Source organism: Mobula birostris, chromosome 30 (assembly GCF_030028105.1).
Source record: "Mobula birostris isolate sMobBir1 chromosome 30, sMobBir1.hap1, whole genome shotgun sequence".
Lineage (NCBI taxonomy): Eukaryota > Metazoa > Chordata > Chondrichthyes > Myliobatiformes > Myliobatidae > Mobula > Mobula birostris.
In genome coordinates, this window is record NC_092399.1 from 15,464,247 (window position 1) to 15,488,864 (window position 24,618).

General features: G+C 42.8%; 1 protein-coding gene across 19 annotated transcripts in view; it reads right to left on the reverse strand.

The window, feature by feature from the left end:
* Window positions 1-24,618, reverse strand: part of macf1a (microtubule actin crosslinking factor 1a) — a 590,515-nt gene that overhangs the window by 482,438 nt on the left and 83,459 nt on the right. Inside the window, exon 1 of one of the 19 annotated variants that reach the window (XM_072247357.1) lies at window positions 239-305. The exons of the other annotated variants lie outside the window; for them this stretch is intronic. Coding sequence (XP_072103458.1) covers window positions 239-284 — 46 coding nt within the window. The 5' untranslated portion in view covers window positions 285-305. Of the gene's footprint in view, window positions 1-238; window positions 306-24,618 lie in introns of those variants that run through there. 19 annotated transcript variants of the gene reach the window in all.

Sequence of the window (24,618 nt, forward strand, 5' to 3'; positions counted from 1 at the left end):
AAAAAAATGTTTCCACAAGAACAAAAGATTATGAAGCACATAACTGACACATGGATGACAGTGCTTTTCATCAACTTTAACTACAACTGTACTCTGTTTTAAAGCTGTAACTGCAGTTTAAAATTCCAGACATGGAGGAGAAAAGGCTGATCAGCAACAGACATAGTCCAGCTTGCACCGTTTTACTGAATCTGTACAATTTACCCTGCGATAGCTTGAGGGTTTGAAGAAAACTTACCCTTCAATGTTGCAATTTCTTGCAGAAAATTCTTGTACGGTTTCATTTAGGTAATCCTTTCATAAACGTTAGTAGTACAGTAACCTTCTCAAAAGCACAGGATTAAGACCTTGATCCCACTGGGCTCAGAGGCAGGCTTTTCCACTTCCTGGTTTACTTATGCAAAACAAATGAACATGCCCTCTTCACCTGTTCTTTTTTTTTAAAACAGCCAGGAGGATATCACAGACTAGATGATACAGTTTACGATATTCTCAATGTACTCCACAGAACATTTGGAGTCTAATACACAAATGCAATTTAAATTGGCGTCGCCAGAGGTATATACAAATAGACAATACCTAAACCTGTCCTCCACAGCTGTAGGTTTGACTAACTCAATACCACCAGCTGCTTTCTGTCACCTTACAATTTTAGAAGCTGTAAATTGTCCTTCTCACTTCATTAGATATAATTAAACATTGCTTAATTAAGTCATAGGAATAAAATTGATGACCGTTTACAGAAAGTATAGCGTGCATGATTCATTAAATATTAATATTTACAGATACAGTACAGCACATTAAAGGCCTTTCCTGCCCAAATGAGCTCACGCTGCCCAATTAGACTCATGTGATCAATTAACCTGTACATTGGAATGCGGGAAGAAACTACAGTATCTGGAGGAAACACATGTGGTCATGAGGAGAACGTACAAACTCTCACCGGTAGCAGCAGAAACAAACTGATGCTAAAAATGGGATCATCTTATCATTCTTAGCACATTGGTATCTTTTCTAAAAATCCACCATAAAATTAAATACAGTGCATTTCAATTAATTGGGACACATCAAGACCCAATTTTGGTCCAATTGAGTGGCTGCCCCAATTAGCTGAAGTTTCAAAGAAATACTTAAAAAGGTATTAAAGAAAAGTCAAACTGCTGTTTAACTGAGCAACAAATTATGTATTTGAATGAAATACAGAATATTACCAATACTACTGCAGTACTATAAAACTGTGTATTAGTTCCTAATCGCTACCGGCGGAATTCCTCCAAAGTACAGTGCAGCATTCTTTTAATTGACTAAATAAAAATCAGCGCAAATGATGGACAGCTTTCATACAATGCTTTTGACAATTCTTAATTTTCATTTTAACATTCAAGATCATCAATACCTTCAAATTCGTAGAAACAAGAGTCACAAACTGAAGATGCCACACACACACACACACACACACACACAGTGCTCGAGGAGCTCAGCAGGTCAGGCAGCATCTATGGATGGGAATAGGCAGTCAACATTTTGGGCAGAGACCCTTCATCAGGACCGTGACCTGCTAAGCTCCTCTAGTACTTTGTGTGTATTACCTTAGAATTTCTTCATAGTTCATAAATTGAAGTAGTAGTATCATTTCATTTTCACTCCCAGCCGTTTCTGGTATCTCAAAGTCTCAATGCTTGAAGCCACAGTGAGCAAATCAGTTCCGAACCGTCTTACAGCTTATTTCTCGCCAACTATCAGTGACAAAAATCACTGCTTCTTTTTTTGTTTTGAACAAAAACACATGCAACTGACGCAATTTAAAAACTGTTCGTTCTAAGCATGGTGTGGTGTCCAACGGCCACACAAGTGCAGGCCACTGATGCTCATTAGAAGCTGTTCAGCAACAGTCTCCTGCCACAATTAAGCAGTGTAGTGCCCCGAATATATGAAGGAATCCCAGCTATTTTCGATTAGCTTTTGTTCTTTAAGAGTTGGGCCAAATAAGTGCCTGTCCTGATTAACTGAGGGTTCAATTACCTGGAATCCACTGTATTAAAATATTAACATTTATACTAGATTTTTAGAAAAGCTGCCAATATGCTAACTAATAATGAAGATCATCCAGACTATACCTTGCTGGCTGGCATCTGCTGTTCCAAACAGAACTTGCCACAGTCAGTATGTCTGAACCTTCCCACAGTGTCCAGGATTAGTGAGTGACTCGTGGTGATGGGCCCATTACTATATCCGAGTGCTCTGTCTTGCTGGGATTCCCCACTTTACTCTGGGGAATGAGAACCACTCAAATGAACTGCAGGATCAAAGATCCAAGCGATTCCAAAAAGGATTTCAAGTCTGCAGGTTGGTAACAAAATGGAAGGCAAATTATTTTCAATTGATGCTTTTAATTATTGCCAAGAAGCTCTGGTTTTTAAACTTCAGCGTTTTTAAATGCCTGGTTGCACACAAGTCTCAGTGGTTCTTAAATATATCTAAAAATCAAGTGCCATCTAAAAGCTAAAGGTGGCCAAACTCCACTGCACCTTCTGTTGAAGTTGGTCAAGGTTTCCTGGGTAGTACCTCAACTCTACATCAAGAAGCCTGACATCCAGCCAGAGCGCATCAGTGCAGTGGCAGCTAGATCTCACACAAACCAGCCTGTTAACCTTGTATCAGGGTACAATAGGCTGGAGGATCAGACATTACCCTGACCAGTAGATCAATCCAGAAATATCGATAGACATCACCAGTATGAATAAACAACACATAGCTCTCCAACAGGTTGCTCACAAATGATAATGCTCCAGAGAACTCAAAACCAATTCCTGGGTCATGCCCAGAAGTAGCAGCATAGATGTTAGTACAACCCGTGACAGTTACTGTCCAGCACACAGCACACACTACGGTTACAGTGGGTGGAGATATATCTCTACTAAAGGAGGTGTAAGGCACTCTTTCCTTCTGCTGGCTTGCAGGTCACCCTTGGGCAAGTGTAGCACCTGCTTAGCCCACCCCCCCCCCCCCCCAAATCAGGGTGACGTGAAGCACGGGAGCAGGGAGTGGATGGTCGTGTGATGTGCACCAGCTGCTCATAAGTCCTGGTTATGCAACCACTGATGCCAGGAAGACAATCTCTGAAAAAGCATTGGTAATATCTGGGGCCACCTGTCTTGTAAAGACACTGCTCAGAAGAAGGCAATGGCAAACCACTTCAGTCGGAGTATTTGCCAAGAACAATGACGCTCACAGAAAGACCATGATCGCATACATCATGCAATGCAGCACACAACGAACAAACAGTCAGAGGGATTGTACTTGCCACTAGCAACATGCGTTTCCCATACACCAGAGACCTACCCAGCCATTACAGTCTTAAACCTTTCCTGACCAAGCTACCTGTAGCTTCCCCGATCCAAAAATGGCAGCAAGATCAATTTTAGATGAGTGTTTTGTGCAGCACACGGCCATGACGTGACAGCCACAACAAACCCTCCTAATGAAACAGCAGACACACGCACACACACACACATATTGTAGTTGATTAAGCTACACCCCAACTTAGCCAATGACAAAACAGTCAAGGAATTTCAGTACTTCTGAATGCTCCCAACAATAAAAATATTTAAAATTAATATATATTCAAAATGAAAAAAAATCTAAATTTTTAGTCAAGTGATTGAATAGATATATAGGGCTTCACATAGTCATTCCTCTAAAGCAGCGAAATCCCCTCATAAACCTGAAGAGATGCTAGAAATCTAAAGACACACACACAGTCTGCTGGAGGAGCTCCGAAGGTTAAGCAGCATCCATGGAAATGAATAGATAGTTGACGTTTCAGACCGAGACCCTTCTTCAAGACTGCAGATCCCCTCTTGCAAATGCTGTGGGGGGTGGGGGGGGGGGGGAGAAGAGAGAACTGCAATAAATATAGACATACTGCTGGATTTCCCATGTACTTCCAAAGTCAAAGTCAGAACAGTGAGGGAACTGCCAACAAAGAAGCCAACAGGTCTGGGACGTTTGCCCAAAATTCTTTAAACTTTTGTATTCACATTGAGAAATGCCAACTATTCTGTGCAGAACTGCTGCATTTTTCATCAAGTTCCTGCCCATCCTGTTAATGTTGATGCAAAAGTTGTTTATTGTTAGATGCATAGTTAATGCTCAAGCTAAAACTGACTTTCCCAGCTCAGTGAAGGACTGTAGAATTTACTTCTGTTCTCTCAATTCTAATTATTTGGAACATTAGATATTCTAAATCTTTGGCATTTATTGGCCGTTTTTGATTCTGACCTCTGACTCATTTGTCATAACTTGGTAGCTGTTATGTGTATTTCCTCATTAATTTTGCTTCCAATTTATTGCTATGTGATGGCAGGCCTTGATTGTGATAAATTGTAAAAAAAAAATGAATTTAAAAGCATTGGTTGCTAGGAGAGCTGTTAGAGAAGATCTATAAATTTGGCAAGGGGACATTATTGCGAAGAGATGCCCTGAAGCTCCGGAAGATTGAGAAGATTTTTGTGAACCATGGCTTAAGTCTAGTATCATTGGATGACTTGTGTGGGAGTTATTGGAGTTTTGCTACTTTCTTGAATTTCAAATGGATCTGCCACTACTCTTAAATCCAACGTAGACTGGAAGACCACCAGTGAGCACCTATGCTCTGCCTGCTGAAAAAAGTGGGATCTCCCAGTGGCCACCCATTTCAATTCTACTTCCCATTCCCATAAGTCAGTCCGTGGCTTCCTCTACTGCCGCTATGCAGCCACACTCAGGTTGGAGGAGCAACACCTCATATTCCATTTAGGTAGCCTCCAACCTGATGGCATGAACATCAATTTCTCGAACTTCCAGTAATTGTCCCCCCTTCACCATTCCCATTTCCTTCTCTCACCTAATCTCCTTACCAGCCCATCACCTCCCTCTGGTGCACCTCCCCCTTCCCTTCCTTCCATGGCCTTCCGTCCACTCTTATCAGATTCCCCTTTCTCCAGCCCTTTATCTCTTTCACCAATCAACTTCCCAGCCCTTTACTTCACCCCTCTCCACGCCCAGTTTCACTGATCACCTACTACCTTGTACCTCTTCCTGCCCCCCCCACCTTCTTGCTCTGACTTCCCATCTCTTTTTTCCCCAGTACTGATGAAGGGTCTTGGCCCAAAATGGCATCTGTTTGCTCCTTTCTGTAGATGCTGCATGGCCTAGCGAGTTCCTCCAGCATTTTGTGTGTGTTAACATGCTTAGAATGTTTAGGTCAAGAAGAACACTTAATAAGAGAAAAAAAACAGGTTTGGACTTTGAATTTCTGACAGAACTTGTAAGGACCTGCAATAACATCTCGAGATTAGAATATTGTATTACACAGGAAACAGCACTTACTCTCCAAATTTATCCTCGAGAAATCAGTTTTAGTTTCACCAAGACAAATTAGTTATGAAGCAAAATAAGCAGAGAAAAGCAGACATACAACCAGCATGCATGGAGTCATCGAAATCTTGGTGGGGACTAAACATTATTGATTAAAGGAGGAACGACATAAAATACTGATCTGTGCCAATTTAGCAGATGCAATATGAAGGATGCTTGGAAGACGCCTTAACAGAGAGGAAATGCCCTTTCCTGCTTTTGTTTTCTAGTTTGGTGACCTCAGCTATAGTTCTGTTGGAGAAGAGACAAAGTCCAAATTTGGTCATTTCACTTCTTTCTAGGTCAAACAGTTTACCCACTTTGCAGCAAACACCGGTAACACATTTCCCAATAAAGAAAAGCAGTTAAGTAGGTATTGCCAAGGACTTTAACAGACACAATAAATGCTCGACACCCCTCGCTTCACTCCCCAAGTCATGCGCAAAATCTACAGGGTAGAGTGGATGAGACTGGTTCTAACAATAATGAGAAAGAACATGAAAATTGGCAGTGAGAAAGAGTAAGTGATCTAGCATTTAAGATAGATAATTGCCAGACACAGGTGTAAAAAAAACCTCGCTTTTAAAACAGATGCACCACAGACTCCAACCATAAATTTGCAATTTGCTCCATGCAGGGATGCTGACAAAGGGCTGGAATGCTGCAAATGTAGAAGCAGAGACTTGACGTGGTGCAGCACTTGATGTTGTATGGACGAACTATAGCACCAGACTGGAAGAAATCACATGGCAGATTGATCAAGAAAGTAAAGCCTTTGCATTCCATGGGCAGATGGCCTGTTCAGTTAAAAGTAGGCTCAGTAATAATTGATGGGAATTGTTGCGAATGGAAGTAGCTTTCAATGGAGTTCTACAGGGTTCAGTACTAGATTACTTGCTCCTTGTGGTATACCATAATGATTGAGACTTCAGCTGAGGACAAACAAATGCCAAATGATACTTTGATAATGCAATTAATAACAAGAAAGTTCTAGACTCAAAGACTGGTTGAGTGACAGAAAAAAATGTGGCAAATGTAATTTAGTCTGTGATGACTGCGAAGTGCATGGCAGGGATTACTCAATATTAAGAGACAAAGATTTAGAACAGCTTGTCCACCAATGCTTGAAGATAGCAGTGCAAGTAGAGAAGCAAGCTGTTAAGGTAACATATAGGCTACTTGCTTTTGCTGGATAAAAATCAGAATACAAGAGAAGGAAGGTAATATCGGAATTGCATGAAGCATTAGGAACAGCATGAAGAGTCATGGTAACTGCACTACAGTGCTTGACAGTACAGAGGAGATTTATGACTTTGCCAGGGTTGGAGAATTATGACAAGGGGCTAGGGTTGCTGTTTCTTTTTTGAACACAAGATTCAAGTCTATTTGTCAAGTGTACATCAAAATATGCGGTGAAATGTGTCATTTGCGTTAACAACCAACTCAGCCGGTGCTGTGCTGGGGGGTGGGGGGGTGGGGGGACACAGCCTATAAGTGTCACCACACATTCCAGCACCAACATAACGTGGCCACAAATGCTCGAGAGGAAAGCACAGAACACAATCAAATAACAGCAGCCAAAAAAAAAAACAAGCCGGGTTCCTCTGTCCGGCTCAGACACATACAGTACACAGTCCTTTAACCCCAGGACAGCCCTCCAGCAAAGAGTCAGGCCTGCAGACATCAAGCTTCAACCTCCCTCGTGGACTCAGTTTCACAGATTCTCCCCCAACCAATGGGCCTCAAATTCCAGACTTCCGATTCAATCCTTGGCATCGATTCCAGAGGGAAAGTTTAACTTAAAGTGGACGAAATGAGGGATCTGCACAGTGCAAATAGACATAATCATTTCCTTTAGCAAAAAAAAAGTCAGTAATTAGAGGCCATTGATTTAAATTAATTTGGAAATGGTGGTTGAGAAAAATACAAAATTTTAATCATCAAGTGACAGGGGTAAGGAACACTACCCAAATGGATGATAGTACATTTAACTATCGGGTGCAGAGAAACAGACCAACAGCCGCAGGACAGGATTAATCCAAACTTCACCTTTGGCTGTCATGATGGACAAAATGAGTTTCTTCAATGCCATAGATATGAATAATTCCATGAAAATGTTCAATTTTATTGAGGACAGAGCAAGAAACTGACTAAACTTAAAAAGACAAATCTTGCCCGAACTTCAAAAAGGACTTTCCTGATGTGTTCCGTAACGGAGAAGCAAGCGTCATTTAATGTGTTAATTAAATGATTTGTCAAAGAGGTGTGGGAGTGCACACTTCAGAAAAATGGCTTTTTGTCATCTGATCCTGCAGGTATATAAACCGATCAGGTGACAATATAGGTAAATGGCTCTGTGAGAAGCCAGGAGTTATCTTGGAATCACGGAATATTTTTCCGTTATTAAAACAAATGGCAACTACTTCTACATTAAATAGAAGCTTCGGTAGGGTGGCACGGTAGTGTAGTGGTTAGCACAACACTTCACAGTACAAGCGATCCAGTTTCAATTCCCGCCTCTGCCCGTAAAGAGTTCGCATGTTCTCCCTATATCTGTGTGGATTTCCTCCAGGTGCTCTGGTTTCCTCCCACAGTCCAAAGACGTACCAGTTGGTCATTGTAAATTGTCCTGTCATTAGGCTAGGGTTAAAAAAATCAGGGGATTGCTGGGCAGTGCAGCTCGAAGGATCAGACGGTCCTATTCTACGCTGTATATTAATAAATAAAAAAACAAATAAAATCAAAATTGGTCAGTTTTATTCAGTACCTTCACCTACCAAGGTTAAGCCAGTTTTATATGCCATTTAAAATAGCAAATACATCCGTTCACACTAAAAACATCCTATTTTTAAAGCCTCTAGAAAACTATACAGTACTGTAGTGACTGATTTACCTAAAAGTGTACGAGCATTTATTGATCAGTCACTAGCAACTGTCCAGCAGCGGGAAAATGGTTGGCTTATTCTAATAGAAAACTCACTGCATATCACAGGCTGTTACTACGGCAACGGGTTACATCTGCGCACACAAATCTCAAGAACGTTTGTTTGAAATGACAAGAACAGGTGAGAAAAGATTTTCTCAGTTAGTTCTACAGCTTCTAATTAATGTGTGTCAAATAGTACAACAAAATCTTTGAAAACTCATCTTTGTATTCTGTAAAACATGAAGCATTCAAATTTGCTTTAAATTTGTTAAATAGAAGTACTAAAAGTCATTATATGATACCAGTTTTTTTTTCAAAAAACTGTTCAAGCAAGTGGAAATCAAAAATGACAAAACTGAAAATCATCAAATTAACACACTGGAATTGATTAAGTAACTCAAGTGTGCAACTATATTTAAAATGAATAATGCTAAACTTCATATTCAAACTTGAATAACTGTTTTGTATCAAAAGCAAGATAATTTCAAAAGTCGTGTACTACCGTTACAGATGCCAATTCTGCTTACTCACTGCTGTACAGCAAGGGGCTTTTTAAAGCAGAGTGAAAAATAACTGGGAATCGTTTAGTATCTATAAGAATGGTGTCTGTGCTTAATAAAACATCAAATGTAGGAAGGAGGCCCTCAATATCAAATGACAAATGCTGCCTGCAAAAGAATTCTGTAAACCACTGAACAGACAGGTGAAAAGCATCTGAGCTATAGGCTCAGCAGCTATTTCAGTATTTTTGAAGTCAGACAGCAGCAAATGTTTGAATAGCTGACACAAGTGTTTCGAAACTCCGCATTCCTGGAACATGTGGAATTTTCGACAGAGAAGCAGCCACACATTTTTCTAAACCTACAAAGTTTCTTCCACTGATTTTAAAGCTACATACGAGTTTGCTGAATTTTAAGTGGCTTTTATAGTGAAACACTCTGTATGTGATCAGGATGTATGATTATGAAAATTTAACATGTGTGGAGGGTGAGTGGGGGCTTTGGGGGGATTCTGATGTTCAATCATTCTTCATTTTTTTCCCTGATTCGTGGATGTCTGCGAAGAGTAAGAATTTCAGGTTGTATACTCTATACATTCTCTGATATCAAGTTGAAACCAAGTTGTGAAGAATCTCATAACTTAACATTTGCATCCAATAGCACTTCTGTACTATTGTGCACAATATCATCATACATGTGCACGTCGTGCCAACACACAACAGCAAACCCCCAACACGTGATGAATAAAGCTTATCCTTTGGTGGTCTATTGAGGAAATGCTTTACTATCAATAGTACCATTCTAAAGATTAGACATTGAACAGAAGACCTCTCAAAATGTACATGCTGAGTCTGAATATTCTAAAGGAGATTTGTCCCTATTCAGTTAAACAATATCCATGCCTCAAATCAACATCAGTAACAAAATTTGTCTGTCAATACCATAATACTGTTTGTGAGAACCCACTCTTCACAAATTGGCTGCCAGTGTCCCTGATAATAATGACATTTAAGCTCTTAATTAATTGCAAAACTTATATCAAGGCATGGGAAGGAACATTGTAAACCCAAGATTTGTAGTTACAAGCCAGTAAAATAGTGGAGTCTATTTAACTTTGGCAGCAGAGTAAATTGATCCCTTGACATCAGATACAATGGCAACTGAAAATTCTGAAGTGACAAGCTCTCAATATCATATGTTTCCGAAAATATCCGAAATATTTCTGTTTTAGGCTTTAAAAAAAAACGCTAACTGGGAAGGACTGCATTCAGGTTTGCAGTTAAGTTGTAATTAAAATCATGGTGACATTTAAACCTTCCCCAACCTTAACTATTTTTTTCAAAATGGAGATTTCTGCTCCACCATATACACACATTTCATCTCAGGTGAGGTGTAGATTTCCTGACAAATTGCTCACACTAACCATCCACACCGTAATGGGCAATACTGACCACCTCCTTTTCTCTTCAACAAGTAGAGAAGATTTGAATAAAGACCAGTGTTAAAAAAAACCTTGAAATAAAAGACAATACACTCAGTTTACTACAGTAACCTTCCTCAGTAAAAACCAGAGAGGCAAGAAGGGGGAAAAATGTCAGTATACTATTTCCAATTTAAATGTAGTCCTAAAAACAAATTTCCCATCTTTCTTATAAAAAAGAAAGAACCACAATTTATGGGCCAAAGTTTTAGTGAACAGCAGTCACCGTAACAAAACATACGGGCTGGTGTGGAGTATCTGATGATTTGCTTCCCGTCTAGTTTGATGGGTTAGGAGCAATAGGCGAGGACAATGGGGAAACCAGAGATGAGCTGAAGATGACTGCTTGGAAGGAGAGTGCTTTGAGAGATTGAGCATTTCTGCAATTTACACAGGCAAGATTCTGACTCCCATCCCAAATACTCTACATTTCAGTGACGCAAAAAGTGCTGGAGGAATTCAGCAGGTTAGGTAGCAACTATGGAGGGAAATGGGCATTTTGGGCTGACATCCTTCTTCGGGATTAGAATGAAAGGGAAAACAGTCAGTATGATAGGGTAGTGGTGGGGGGGTTGGAGGGGGGAGGAGACGTGGGAATGAATTTAGAAGCTGAGAGGCGATAGGCAGAAGTGATAAAGGACTGAAGATTGACCTTGCCTACCAGATTCTGTGGACTGGGAATGAGGCAAGGAAGGGAACTAGGAGGAATGTGTGGGTAAACTGAAGATTATGATAGCATGGGGATGGGAAGTGGAATAAGAATGGCTGGTCACAAGGAGATCCTGGCTATTATGGTAGATGGAGAGAACCCATCCTCTGATCTTTGAAAAGGCAGCAGCAAAAGCAATAAGTAACTCTGATAGATTCAAAAGTGAAGAAATGCCTAACATAGAAGGGCGACGTTATGGTCCAGAAGTAGTCCTGGGCATTTCCCACCACCCACCCAGGAGGCTTTGAAACATCCTCAAACAGAGTCACAGAAAAAGTACAACAGAAACAGGCCCTGGCTCATCTAATCTGTGCTGAATCTTCCCACTAACCCTAAATCAACCTTGAAACATCTCAAGAAGTGTTTCAGAGCTATTAAATAATTTGGAATTTGACTCATGAAATAAACAGCATCTAAATTTACACCACCAGTACATTTCTGTCTTTAGTAAACATGTTCTAATTTAACAGAAAAAGCAGAAAATTCCCCCAAAAAAATTCAGACGAGCAACAACATTCCTCACTCTCAGTTTTTGGCAATGTTAAGCATCAAGAGAGCAGGAGAAATAGTAAATCTTGCTAGCTGCTTTTAAAGTTCATTTGTTATGCGCCCTGTCATATGGTGTATGTGATCATGGTCTTGACATGACCATGACTGTTCTTAGCAAATTCTTTTCCACAGAAATGGTTTTCCATTGCATTCTCCTGGGCAGTGTCTTTATAAGACAGGTGACCCCAGCCATTATCAATACTCTTCATAGATTGTCTGCCTGGCGTCAGTGGTTGCTTAACCGGGACTTGTGATATGCACCCGCCGCTCATACGACCATCCACCACCTGCTTCCAATGGCTTCTCGTGACCCTGATCAAGGGGCTAAACAGGTGCTACACCTTGCCCAAGGATGATTTGCAGGCTAGCGGAGGGAAGGAGCGTCTTACACCCCCCCCTTGGTAGAGACGTATCTCCACCTGACATCAAGCTTTAAAGTAGCAAGTCAAGTAAATTATTCACTTCATCACGCCACATGCAAATATTTATCAGCTTGAAATATTAATTCATTCTCCCCAATTCCAGGATTTTCTACATCAGATATCCCCATCCCTCCCCACTGATGCTCCCTACACAACTCCCTTGTCCATTCGTCCCCCCCATCCCTCCCCACTGATCTCCCTCCTGGCACTTATCCGTGTAAGCGGAACAAGTGCTACACATGCCCTTACACTTCCTCCCTTACCACCATTCAGGGCCCCAAACAGTCCTTCCAGGTGAGGCAACACTTCACCTGTGAGTCCACTGGGGTGATATACTGCGTCCGGTGCTCCCGATGTGGCCTTTTATATATTGGCGAGACCCGACGCAGACTGGGAGACCGCTTTGCTGAACATCTACGCTCTGTCCGCCAGAGAAAGCAGGATCTCCCAGTGGCCACACATTTTAATTCCACATCCCATTCCCATTCTGACATGTCTATCCACGGCCTCCTCTACTGTAAAGATGAAGCCACACTCAGGTTGGAGGAACAACACCTTATATTCCGTCTGGGTAGCCTCCAACCTGATGGCATGAACATCGACTTCTCTAACTTCCGCTAGGCCCCACCTCCCCCTCGTACCCCATCTGTTACTTATTTTTATGCACACATTCTTTCTCTCACTCTCCTTTTTCTCCCTCTGTCCCTCTGAATATACCTCTTGCCCATCCTCTGGGTCCCCCTCCCCTTGTCTTTCTTCCCGGACCTCCTGTCCCATGATCCTCTCGTATCCCCTTTTGCCAATCACCTGTCCAGCTCTTGACTCCATCCCTCCCCCTCCTGTCTTCTCCTATTATTTTGGATCTCCCCCTCCAACTTTCAAATCCCTTACTCACTCTTCCTTCAGTTAGTCCTGACGAAGGGTCTCGGCCTAAAACGTCGACTGCACCTCTTCCTAGAGATGCTGCCTGGCCTACTGCGTTCACCAGCAACTTTGATGTGTGTTTCCAGAATTTAACTTTTTTTTTAAAAAAGTCAAACTACAGCAAGATTAGAACAAAATAAAATCCATTGTTTCAAATTTGAGAGTTGATTTCATGAAAATGTTCTAGGATGAAATAATAAGCAGATATCCCATTGCTCAAACAGCCCTTCTCTCACATGACACCTTTTTGAACTCATTTGCATATCCATCCTTTGATCTTGGAAAAATTAAATTTTAATTCCAATTCCTGTTCCGACATGCTGCTCCACAGCCTCCTCTTGTGCCAAGAAGAGGCCATCTCGGGGAAGAAGAGCAACCCCTTGTATTCCATCTGGGTAGCCGCCAACCTGATGGCATGAATATTGATTTCTCCTTCCAGTAAACAAATTCCACTCCCCCTTCCTCAATTCCTCACTCTGACCTTTTACTACTTCTCACCTGCCTATTAATTCCCCCGGGTCCCCATCTCCTTCCCTTTCTCCTATGGTCCACTCTTCTCTCCTATCAGATTCCTTCTTCTCTAGCCCTTTACCTTTCCCACCCATCTGCCTTCACCTATCACCTTCCAGCTAGACTCCTTCCCCTCTCCCCACCTTTTTATTCAGGCATCCTCCCCCTTCCTTCCCAGTCCAGAAGAAGAGTCTCAGCCTGAAACATAGACTGCTTATTCACTTCCATAAATGCTACTGAACCCGCCGAGTTCCTCCAGCATTTTGTGAGAGTTGCTTTGGATTTCCAGCATCTGCAGACTTTCTTGTGCTTAAAATTAAAATCAAGCAATTCAGCTTAACGCGGGCATCACTTATTCCAGGTTTCACTCAATTTTTGACACACAGTAAATGAACTTCACAGGTAATTCCAGGCACTGCTTCAAATTGCTGAGAGATTACATTTGTTCAAAATCCATATTTGCAAAGGTAAAATACAAGATGGGTCAAAGCTGCCAAGAAGGCATTTTCTAAATAATGCGTATTCAGGAACATTACTGTAAAGATCACAAAACACATTCAATTGTTTGTTCTTTAATTTCAAGCCCCAGTAAAACTTATAATTAGTGTTATTCCTCCTGCAGGTTGAAAGCATAGAATTATACTTTCAAACATCAAAAGTGCTTCTGCTTGCAAAAGGCCTTGGAAAGAAAACAAGGCAGTTCGTGAGTAGAGGTATCAAAAATGCATTCAAGCTTCTAGACTCATACTACTCTCAAATTTTATTCCCCCCCACCAATAAGAGAAAATGAAGATGCTTCCAAAATTAAATAACCCCCCTTTTCCAATTTTTCTTCAAAGAAAAAAAATAACTTCTAAATGGACAGCCATGAGAATTTCTCCTTTAGAAAATGGATTTAGGAATAGAAGGAAGGGAATTCAAAATCTAAATCTCTGTCTTCTATACATTTGACCAGATATTGACAATTTACCCCAAAATTGAGGCTCACCTCCAGGTTTCGTCTGCACTCTTGTGAATTAACCTTGAATGTTTTTGATGAATTAAAGAATGAATTATATAAAATGGAATGCTGAAGATTCAGCTCTATGTTCAGTTCTTAGGAGTATTTTCAAAAGCATCCCTAGATAACCTGCCACCATTACGAAGAAATGCATTGACTTTTAGGTACACTTTGAGCCCAGGGTATTGTTAAGATCAGATATTTCCACAGCTCTAATTACACCAATTTTCTTGTGTCACCATCTTTGCAAAACATAAGTGTGTATAAATTTAGATTTATTATTAATCACATGTACATTAAAACACAGTGAAAAGGCATCATTTGCATTAACAGCCAGCACAATCTGAGGATCTATTATTGGCCCTCAATAGGAAGAGCAGATGAAAATACTTCATTTGTTGAGTGATTGGAAGATGGCAGAGAAGTGCAAGATCATCCTTTGCTGGGAAGAATGGAAAAATTGCTTTCCTCCCAGAAAGGACACAAGTACAACGTGTACATTTTTTATAAATTAAAAGAAATCAACACACAGACAAGGGAACCAATTAAGCCAAGTGGGATATTCACTTTTTGACCTTTACTTACAGGGTTCTAGTATAATAGCAAGAAACACTTTCTTCAATTACACATAATTTTGTGATCTCTTTATCCAAGGGAGGACACAGATGCCTTGTAGGGGATTCCATTTAAAAAATTAATTGTAAGACCATAAGATATAGGAGCAGAAGTAGGCCATTCGGCCCATCGAGTCTGCTCTGCCAATCATGGGCTGATCCAATTATTCCAGTCATCCTCATTCCCCCGCTTTCAATTCAGACATGCCAGGAGTCACATTCGCATCCCCATCTACATCAACGGAACTGTAGTGGAGCGTGTATCAAGCTTCAAATTCCTTGGTTTCCACATTTCCGAGGATCTCACCTGGTCCCTGAACTCCTCCATCCTGATAAAAAAGGTGCAACAGCGCCTTTATTTCCTGCGGAGCTCAAAAAAAGCTCACCTCTGTCCCAGGATACTGACAGACTTTTACCATTGAGAGCATACTCACCAACTGCATCTCAGTGTGGTATGGCAATTGTCCCATATCAGACCACAAAGCACTCCAGCATGTGGTGAAAACTACCCAGCGGATTATCGGCACCCAATTGCCCACCATTGAGAACATCTACCATAAACGCTGCCTGGGCAGGGTGAAAAGCATTATCAGGGATGCATCTCACCCTAGCCATGGACCTTTTACTCTCCTCCCATCCGGTATGCGCTACAGAAGCCTCCGCTCCCGCACCAGCAGGCACAGGAAGAGCTTCTTCCCTGAGGCTGTGACACTGCTAAACCTCTCATCACAGCGTTAAGCAGTATTGCATTCATATTGTACCGTCTCAGTACTTTTATATTTGTGTGCTGTAGCACTTTTTTTATTCGCAGTTATTTTGTAAATAACACTATTCTTTGCATTTCTGGTCAGATGCTAAATGCATTTTATTGGCTCTGTATCTGTACTCGGCACAATGACAATAAAGTTGAATCTAATCTAATCTAATCATACCCTTTGATGCCCTGGCTAATCAAGAACCTATCTATCTCTGCCTTAAATACACCCAGTGACATGGCTATATCAGAGGGCTATAGTACAATTGCAGATGCAGTTTAAAACATGAATACTTCCAGGCTTTTAAAAAAAAATCAGTAACCTAACCTTTGAAGTTGCCCCTATTTAGAATTAGAAATCAGGTATATTATCATTTACATTCTTAGTGGCCACTTTACTAGGAACAGCAGTGATCTTCTCTTCCTGTAGCCCATCCCCTTCAAGGTTCGACCTTGTGCGTTCAGAGATGCTGTTCTGCATGCCACTGTTGTAACACGTCATTATTTGAGTTACTGTTGTCTGACCATCAGCTTGAACCAGTCTGATCATTTGCCTCTGACCTCCCTCATTAACAAGGGAATTTTGTCCATAGTACTACCACTCACTGGCTGTTTTTTCTTTGTTTTCCGCACCATTCTCTGTAAACTTTAAAGACTGGTGTGTGAAAATCCCAGGAAGTCAGCAGTTTCTGAGATACTCAAACCACTTTGTCCAGCACCAACAATTATTCTACAGTAAAAAAGTCACTTAATTTCCTTCCCACGCTCTTTATCGATTACAGCTCAGCATTTAATACTATCATCTCCTCAAAACTAATAAGTGAACTCTAAGACCTGGACACAAACAACAGGAATTCTGCAGATGCTGGAAATTCAAGCAACACACATAAAAGTTGCTGGTGAACACAGCAGACCAGGCAGCATCTCTGGGAAGAGGTGCAGTCGATGTTTCAGGCCGAGACCCTTCGTCAGGACTAACTGAAGGAAGAGTGAGTAAGGGATTTGAAAGTTGGAGGGGGAGGGGGAGATCCAAAATGATAGGAGAAGACAGGAGGGGGAGGGATGGAGCCAAGAGCTGGACAGGTGATAGGCAAAAGGGGATACGAGAGGATCATGGGACAGGAGGTCCGGGAAGAAAGACAAGGAGGTTGGCGGGGGGGGGGACCCAGAGGATGGGCAAGGGGTATAGTCAGAGGGACAGAGGGAGAAAAAGGAGAGTGAGAGAAAGAATGTGTGTATAAAAATAAGTAACAGATGGGGTACGAGGGGGAAGTGGGGCATTAGCGGAAGTTAGAGAAGTCGATGTTCATGCCATCAGGTTGGAGGCTACCCAGACGGAATATAAGGTGTTGTTCCTCCAACCTGAGTGTGGCTTCATCTTTACAGTAGAGGAGGCCGTGGATAGACATGTCAGAATGGGAATGGGATGTGGAATTAAAATGTGTGGCCACTGGGAGATCCTGCTTTCTCTGGCGGACAGAGCGTAGATATTCAGCAAAGCGGTCTCCCAGTCTGCGTCGGGTCTCGCCAATATATAAAAGGCCACATCGGGAGCACTGGACGCAGTATATCACCCCAGCTGACTCACAGGTGAAGTGTTGCCTCACCTGGAGGGAGATCAGTGGGGAAGGATAGGGGGGACGAATGGACAAGGGAGTTGCGTTGGGAGCGATCTAACTCTGCTCTTAAACGCATCTCCCCCATTTCACGTACACCTGCTCTCACTCCATCCTCCTGCCACCCCACTAGGAAATAGGGTTCCCCTGGTCCTCACCTACCACCCCACCAGCCTCCGGGTCCAACATATTATTCTCCGTAACTTCCGCCACCTCCAACGGGATCCCACCACTAAGCACATCTTTCTCTCCTCCCCTCTCTTTGCATTCCGCAGGGATTGCTCCCTACGCAACTCCCTTGTCCATTCGTCCCCCCCATCCCTCCCCACCGATCTCCCTCCTGGCACTTATCCTTGTAAGCGGAACAAGTGCTACACATGCCCTTACACTTCCTCCCTTACCACCATTCAGGGCCCCAAACAGTCCTTCCAGGTGAGGCAACACTTCACCTGTGAGTCGGCTGGGGTGATATACTGCGTCCGGTGCTCCCGATGTGGCCTTTTATATATTGGCGAGACCCGACGCAGACTGGGAGACCGCTTTGCTGAACATCTACGCTCTGTCCGCCAGAGAAAGCAGGATCTCCCAGTGGCCACACATTTTAATTCCACATCCCATTCCCATTCTGACATGTCTATCCACGGCCTCCTCTACTGTAAAGATGAAGCCACACTCAGGTTGGAGGAACAACACCTTATATTCCGTCTGGGTAGCCTCCAACCTGATGGCATGAATATCGACTTCTCTAACTTCCGCTAATGCCCCACTTCCCCCTCGTACCTCATCTGTTACTTATTTTTATACACACATTCTTTCTCTCACTCTCCTTTTTCTCCCTCTGTCCCTCTGAATATACCTCTTGCCCATCCTCTGGGTCCCCCCCCCCAACCTCCTTGTCTTTCTTCCCGGACCTCCTGTCCCATGATCGTCTCGTATCCCTTTTGCCTATCACCTGTCCAGCTCTTGGCTCCATCCCTCCCCCTCCTGTCTTCTCCTATCATTTTGGATCTCCCCCTCCCCCTCCAACTTTCAAATCCCTTACTCACTCTTCCTTCAGTTAGTCCTGACGAAGGGTCTCGGCCTGAAACGTCAACTGCACCTCTTCCTAGAGATGCTGCCTGGCCTGCTGCGTTCACCAGCAACTTTGATGTGTGTTGCTTCTGTGACAAGAATACACATAGATTAAGATGTAGCTGGCCTGGGCTGGCACCAGTGGAATCAGCAGTTGGTCTGCCACCTGTCTCCAGGAGAGAGAGAGAGAGAGAGAGATAAGGAAAACAATGGAGCAGCATTTGGAGATGTTAATGAAGGAAGGAGAGCTGTCAAGATCGGCTCCCCCTTTGAACCCTGAACTGTTTGAAGTGATGGACAGGCAATACCCCAGCAGGGGGATAAAAAGGGACGGGTTCACTAAGGCGACACACACACGACACCTGAGGTAACAAGACCCTGGAAGCGGTGCGTCTCTCACAAGTCGGTGGGGAGTACCAGGCCATAAACGCACAGGGTGGAAAGGCACGATCGGCGGGAACCTGGTGTGTGTTCACCCTTGCCTGGGTGCCAGGTTCAGCGCAGGGAAACGATCGTATCTGGAAATGGAGGGGTCACAGTCGGTGACCTCAGATGACATCACAAAGACCTCGCCCGAAAGCTGACTGCGAAGGTCTGTCTGGAAACCTTGAATATTCATTCGTTTGCTCTCTCTCTCCTCCCCCCCACTGTCCATCGCCACGGCAGCGATTACTGCGAACTGAACTGACCTAAATTGAACTGAACTTCGCGTCACTTTGAAACTGGTCATTTACGCCTAGACAACGATAGAGCTTGATTGATCCTGTTATCTTAATTCTGTGTACATGTGTGTTTATCATTGCTGAACTGTTGCATTTATTATCCTTTTGATTAGAGTACTGTGTTGCTTGTTTCTTTAATAAAACTTTCTTAGTTCTAGTAATCCAGACTCCAACTGAGTGATCCATTTCTGCTGGTTTGGCAACCCAGTTACAGGGTACGTAACACTTCTAAGACTTGGACCTCAATACTCCCTGGTGCAATTGAATCCTGGATTTCTTCACTTGTTGGCCCCAGTCAGTTTGGATTGGCTAAAACATCTCCTCCACAATCAGTATCAGCACAGGAGCACCACAGGGATGTGTGCTTAGCCCCCTGCTCTACTCGCTGTACACCTATGACTTAGTGGCTAAGTACAGCTCTAACACCACATACAAGTTTGCTGATGACACCACTGTTGTGGGCTGTATCAATAGGGCTGATGAATCAGCATACAGGAGGGAGACTGAAAACTTGGCTGAGTGGTATAATAACAACAACCTCTCATTCAATGCCAATAAGACCAAGAAACCGATTGTAGACTTCAGGAGAGAGAAACCAGAGGTCTATGCGCCAGTAATCAACTAGAAGGTCAGAGGTGGAAAGGGTCCAGCTCTTTACTTCACCCCTCCCCCTCTTTATATATACTTACTGTAATTCACATTTTCTCCCTCTGCTATTAGGCATTGTAATGTATCGCTACTGCAAAGCCAACAATTCTCGCAACATGTGCCAGTGATATTAAGTCTGATTCAAAAAGACAGCATCCATCTTTAAGGTCCCTCACGATCTGGGACATGACCTCGTTACTACCATCGGGAGCCCGAAGACTCTCATTCAGTGATTGAGAAGCAACTTCCTCCCCTCCGCCAACAGATTTCAGAACAATCCATGAACACCATCTCATTACAATAAAATGATTTATTATTTTTTTTCAATGATTCTGACATAATGTGAGCGCCCGTGTAACAGAGTTCCAGGATAACCCATCTGAACTCCATTATCTGGAGCAGCTGCCATTTAGATACATAATTTAATAACTCAGTTTTTTTAAAGAACCTTCCATTCCAATATCACACCACAAATCATCTTCATGACAGTAAAGTCTCATTATCACCTGATTTAATATTCAAGGTTTGTAAATATGCTCCATGGAGTACAATTAATTTCATTTCCATGAATCTGTTTATTCCAATTAGGAAGTAACGGTAACAAAAATTAAGCTTCAGCTTCCAATTGAGGAATGGAGGGAAAAGCTTCAGTCTGGCGAACTCCTGAATATCTTAGCCATCGGTTACGTTCAGAGCAGAGCAACCACCATTAACTTGGCAGAAAGCTGCATTTAATTACTCAGGCCCAGAAGTTTAGCAGCAGTTGAACATTACTTTTCAAGAGTATCACCTGACATTTGTCATGCCAGCTGTATGAAATCCAGCTGCGTACAGACTTCCGAGGGATGAAATATTTGACATTCTGCTCCGAAACATTAAGAAAATGCAATAGGAATATGAAGAATAGCAGGACCAAGGCCACCCGGCCCTTCAAAAGTGCTGTAGCACTTTTTTTATTTGCAGTTATTTTGTAAATAACACTATTCTTTGCATTTCTGGTCAGATGCTAAATACATTTTATTGGCTTTGTATCTGTACTCGGCACAATGACAATAAAGTTGAATCTAATCTAAAACCTGCTCCACCATTCATTAAGATTATTCTTCATCTATGACCTCCCCATTCTCCAGTTTTGTCCCACATGTCTTTCATTTACCTTAATATCCAAAAATCTCAGCTATTTATTTGTTCAAAACAAAAAAAAAAAAAATCAATAAGTTGCTTCAGTTCCCATGTGGAGAATTCCAAAGGTTCAGCTCTGGGTACATAAAAGAATTTTTCCTCAGGGTCGTAAATAGCCTACCCTTTACTTGGGCCTAAAACTCATCAAACAGAGGAATCTCTACCACAACACAACAAATTTCATAACATATGTCCGTGATAATAAACCCGATTAAAAAAAAAATCAGCATCTTTTCAAAACTTTATCAGTTTTGTAAGTAATATTTTGATGATAGTATACAGGCAACCAAACCTTCCTCCTTCACACCCACCCTGTCCCAAATACAAGCTGTCTCAAGCTTCACATCAAACAACTGACTGGGGCTATTAATTTTGTGGAGATCCCAAAGGACGTGCAAGGCACTCCTTCCCTCCGCTAGCCTGCAGGTCACCCTTGGGGAAGGTGTAGCACCTGCTTAACCCCCCCCCCCAACCCAAGAATCATGTGAAGCCACGAGAGCAGATGGCAGATGGTCATATGAACAGCTGATGCGCATCACAAGTCCTGGTTAAGCAACCACTGATGCCAGGCGGGTAGTCTCTGAAGAGTACTGATAATGGCTGGCATCACCCATCTCATAAAGACACTGCCCAGAAGGCGGCAATGGCAAACCACTTCTGAAGAAAAATTTGCCAAGAACAATCCTGGTCATGGAAAGACCATGATCACCCACGTCATTCAACATGGCACATAACAAACGAAGGAACGTACAAGAGTTTACAATATATTAACACTGGGCATTTGCAAATAATTTCATCAAACGGATTAATCAAGATACAGCTACTTCATTTCTTCTTCTTGCTGGCATTGCAGCCTTACTTACCTGCTCTTATTGTGAATTCTGAAGATGGCCAACATTAATTTATTCATTATTGAGATACAGCGTGGAATATGCCCTTCCAGCCTTTTTAAACACACGCCGCCCAGCAATTCCTGATTTATCCCTAGCTTAATCGCGGGACAATCTACAATGAAAAATTGACCTGGTCTTTGAACTGTGGGAGGAAACTCACAAGGTCATGGGGAGAACTTACAAAGTCCTTTCAGGTAGTGATGGGAATTGAACCCGGGTCATCTGTACTGTAAAGCGTTGCGCTAACCACTATGCTACCTACCATGCCGCCCATCTCAAGCCACACAGGCCTCAGGTCAACTTGCTAGTTGCAGAGAAGGAGGAGTAGTAGTTGGCAGGGGGGTAGCCAAAATATCAATAATGAAGTAATTTGCCAAAAATATGGCCAAAGAGACTAAATATGGACAATAAAGATGATGGTGACAAGAGGTACAGTAACAATACTAAAAAACAAACTTGCAGCTTGGAGTAGATTTGCTTAAAACACAAAATAAGGATTTCCAAACAGACAACCACCGGAATGCTGCAATTATAGCACTGTGCACAAAAGTGGTATTTATTCTTCTTCCACACACTTCTGCCCCTTTAATTCCCCCAAAATGAAAGACTGCAGCACCATTGGGCCAATCTTATTGACCTGCCCTTCATTATCTGTAGTACTATGACTACCAATTAAAGTAATGGGGTTGCTGATCCCGTTTCTGGTCTAACCTGGCCGGCTGTGCCATGACAGACTCAACAACAAACACAGAAACGTTGCAGGAACTCAACGGGTCAGGCAGCATCCATGGAGGGGAATAAACATTTCAGGTTCGAGACACTTTATCAGGGCTCGAAAGGAAGGGCGCAGAAACTAGAGTAATTGAGGGAGGGGGAAAGCTGGCAAGCGACAGGTGAGGCGAGGTGACGGGGAAGGTGGGTGGGGTGGGGAGGGGTCATGAAGCAAGAAGCCAGGGGATGATTGGTGGAAAAGGTAAAAGGGCTCAATAAGAAGGCATCAGATTAGAGAGGACAGTGGACCATAGAAAAAAGGGAACGAGGAGGATAACGAGAAGGAGGTAGCAGGGAGGTGAGGAGAAGGGATGAAAGGGCAATCAGAATGGGAAACAGAAAGGGGGGGGGAAAAAGGGGTGTAATTACCACGTTAGAGAGATCAATGCTTATGCCATCAGGTTGGAGGCCAGCTAGATGGATTATAAGGTGTCCTGTCCACCTGAATTGAATTTATTTCTTACATCCTTCACATACATGAGTAAAAGTCTTTACATTATGTCTCTGTCTAAATGTGCAATTTTTAGTAATTTGTAATAAATAGTATGTACAACAGGACAGTCCATATAGCATGAATTGATCAGTCTGATGGCCTGGCAGAAGCAGCTGTCCCGGAGCCTGTTGGTCCTGGCTTTAATGCTGTGGTACTGTTTCCCAGATGGTAGCAGTTGGAACAGTTTGTGGTTGGGGTGACTCGGGTCTCCAGTGATCCTTCGGGCCCGAGAAACCAAAAGCAAGGTAGGATCGATCTAAGCACCGGGATGATTTGGAAAGGTCACTGACGGGCCGGAACGTGGCGACAGGGTCCATGCCCAGAGCGCATCGCCGTGCGGGGACTGGGCCCCAAATGTGAAGGACGGCCCGGTGCTGGGACAATTTAAACAGCGGACTGGATGGATTAAAAATGTTGAGTATCGGGGACCGGAAGTGAGGGTCAGGCTAGTTCTGCTTGGGGCTCCACAGCACTGAGGCCGAGTACTGCCATAGCTGCCCCGTGTTTCGTGTCTGCGAAGTTCAAATAGTCCCAAAAAATTATGTTTGGTCTCCTTCGTTTGTCTTACTATTCTCAAATTTAAAACCTAAATTTACACCTTTCCATCCACCCTTTTATCAACTTCGAAAGACATGGGAGAACCTCCCAACATGTAAACATTCACTAATCATCTGCCATAATGGAAACAAATGTTTCTGGAAGACTCTATACACAATTTATCTGCAGAAATACAGTAAGCAGTTGAAAATTCCCACCCACATTTCTCTTAGTCAGCTCAGTTCATACAATGGCTAGGCCAGTACAGGATCATTTAGGGTGGTGGGGTGGGGATTTGTCTCTACCAAAGGAGGTGTAAGGCACTCCTTCCCTCCACTAGCCTGCAGATCACCCTTGTGCAAGGTGTAGCGCCTGCTTAGCCTCCTCGATCAGGGTAATATGAAACCACGGGAGCAGGTGGTGGATGGTTGTATGAGCAGCTGGTGCACATCACAAGTCCCGGTTATGTGACCACTGACGCCAGGCACACAATCTCTGTAGAGTATTGATAATGGCTGGGGTCACTTGTCTTGTAAAGACGCTGCCCAGAAGGCGGCAATGGCAAACCACTTCAGTAAATTTGATCTTTGATTTACCAAGATCAAAGATGGTTATGGGGCCATGATTGCCCACATCAAATAACACAGCACATAATGATGACGACAGGATCAGTTGAATGAAGTGGTCAATCAGCTCAAACATATCCCATTTACAAGGCATCAACCCCATTACGGGGTCAGCCAAGATGCCCCCTCAACTCTAAATTTTGCCCCAAAGAATAAATATGTTAATATCTAATGATTCTGTTAGCATTTTCAGCAGATTTTATTAAGATAGCCAATTTTGAAACCAGCAGGAAAACAATTTGTGTGCATTGTGCAGTTGAGCAGGTTTGAGTTG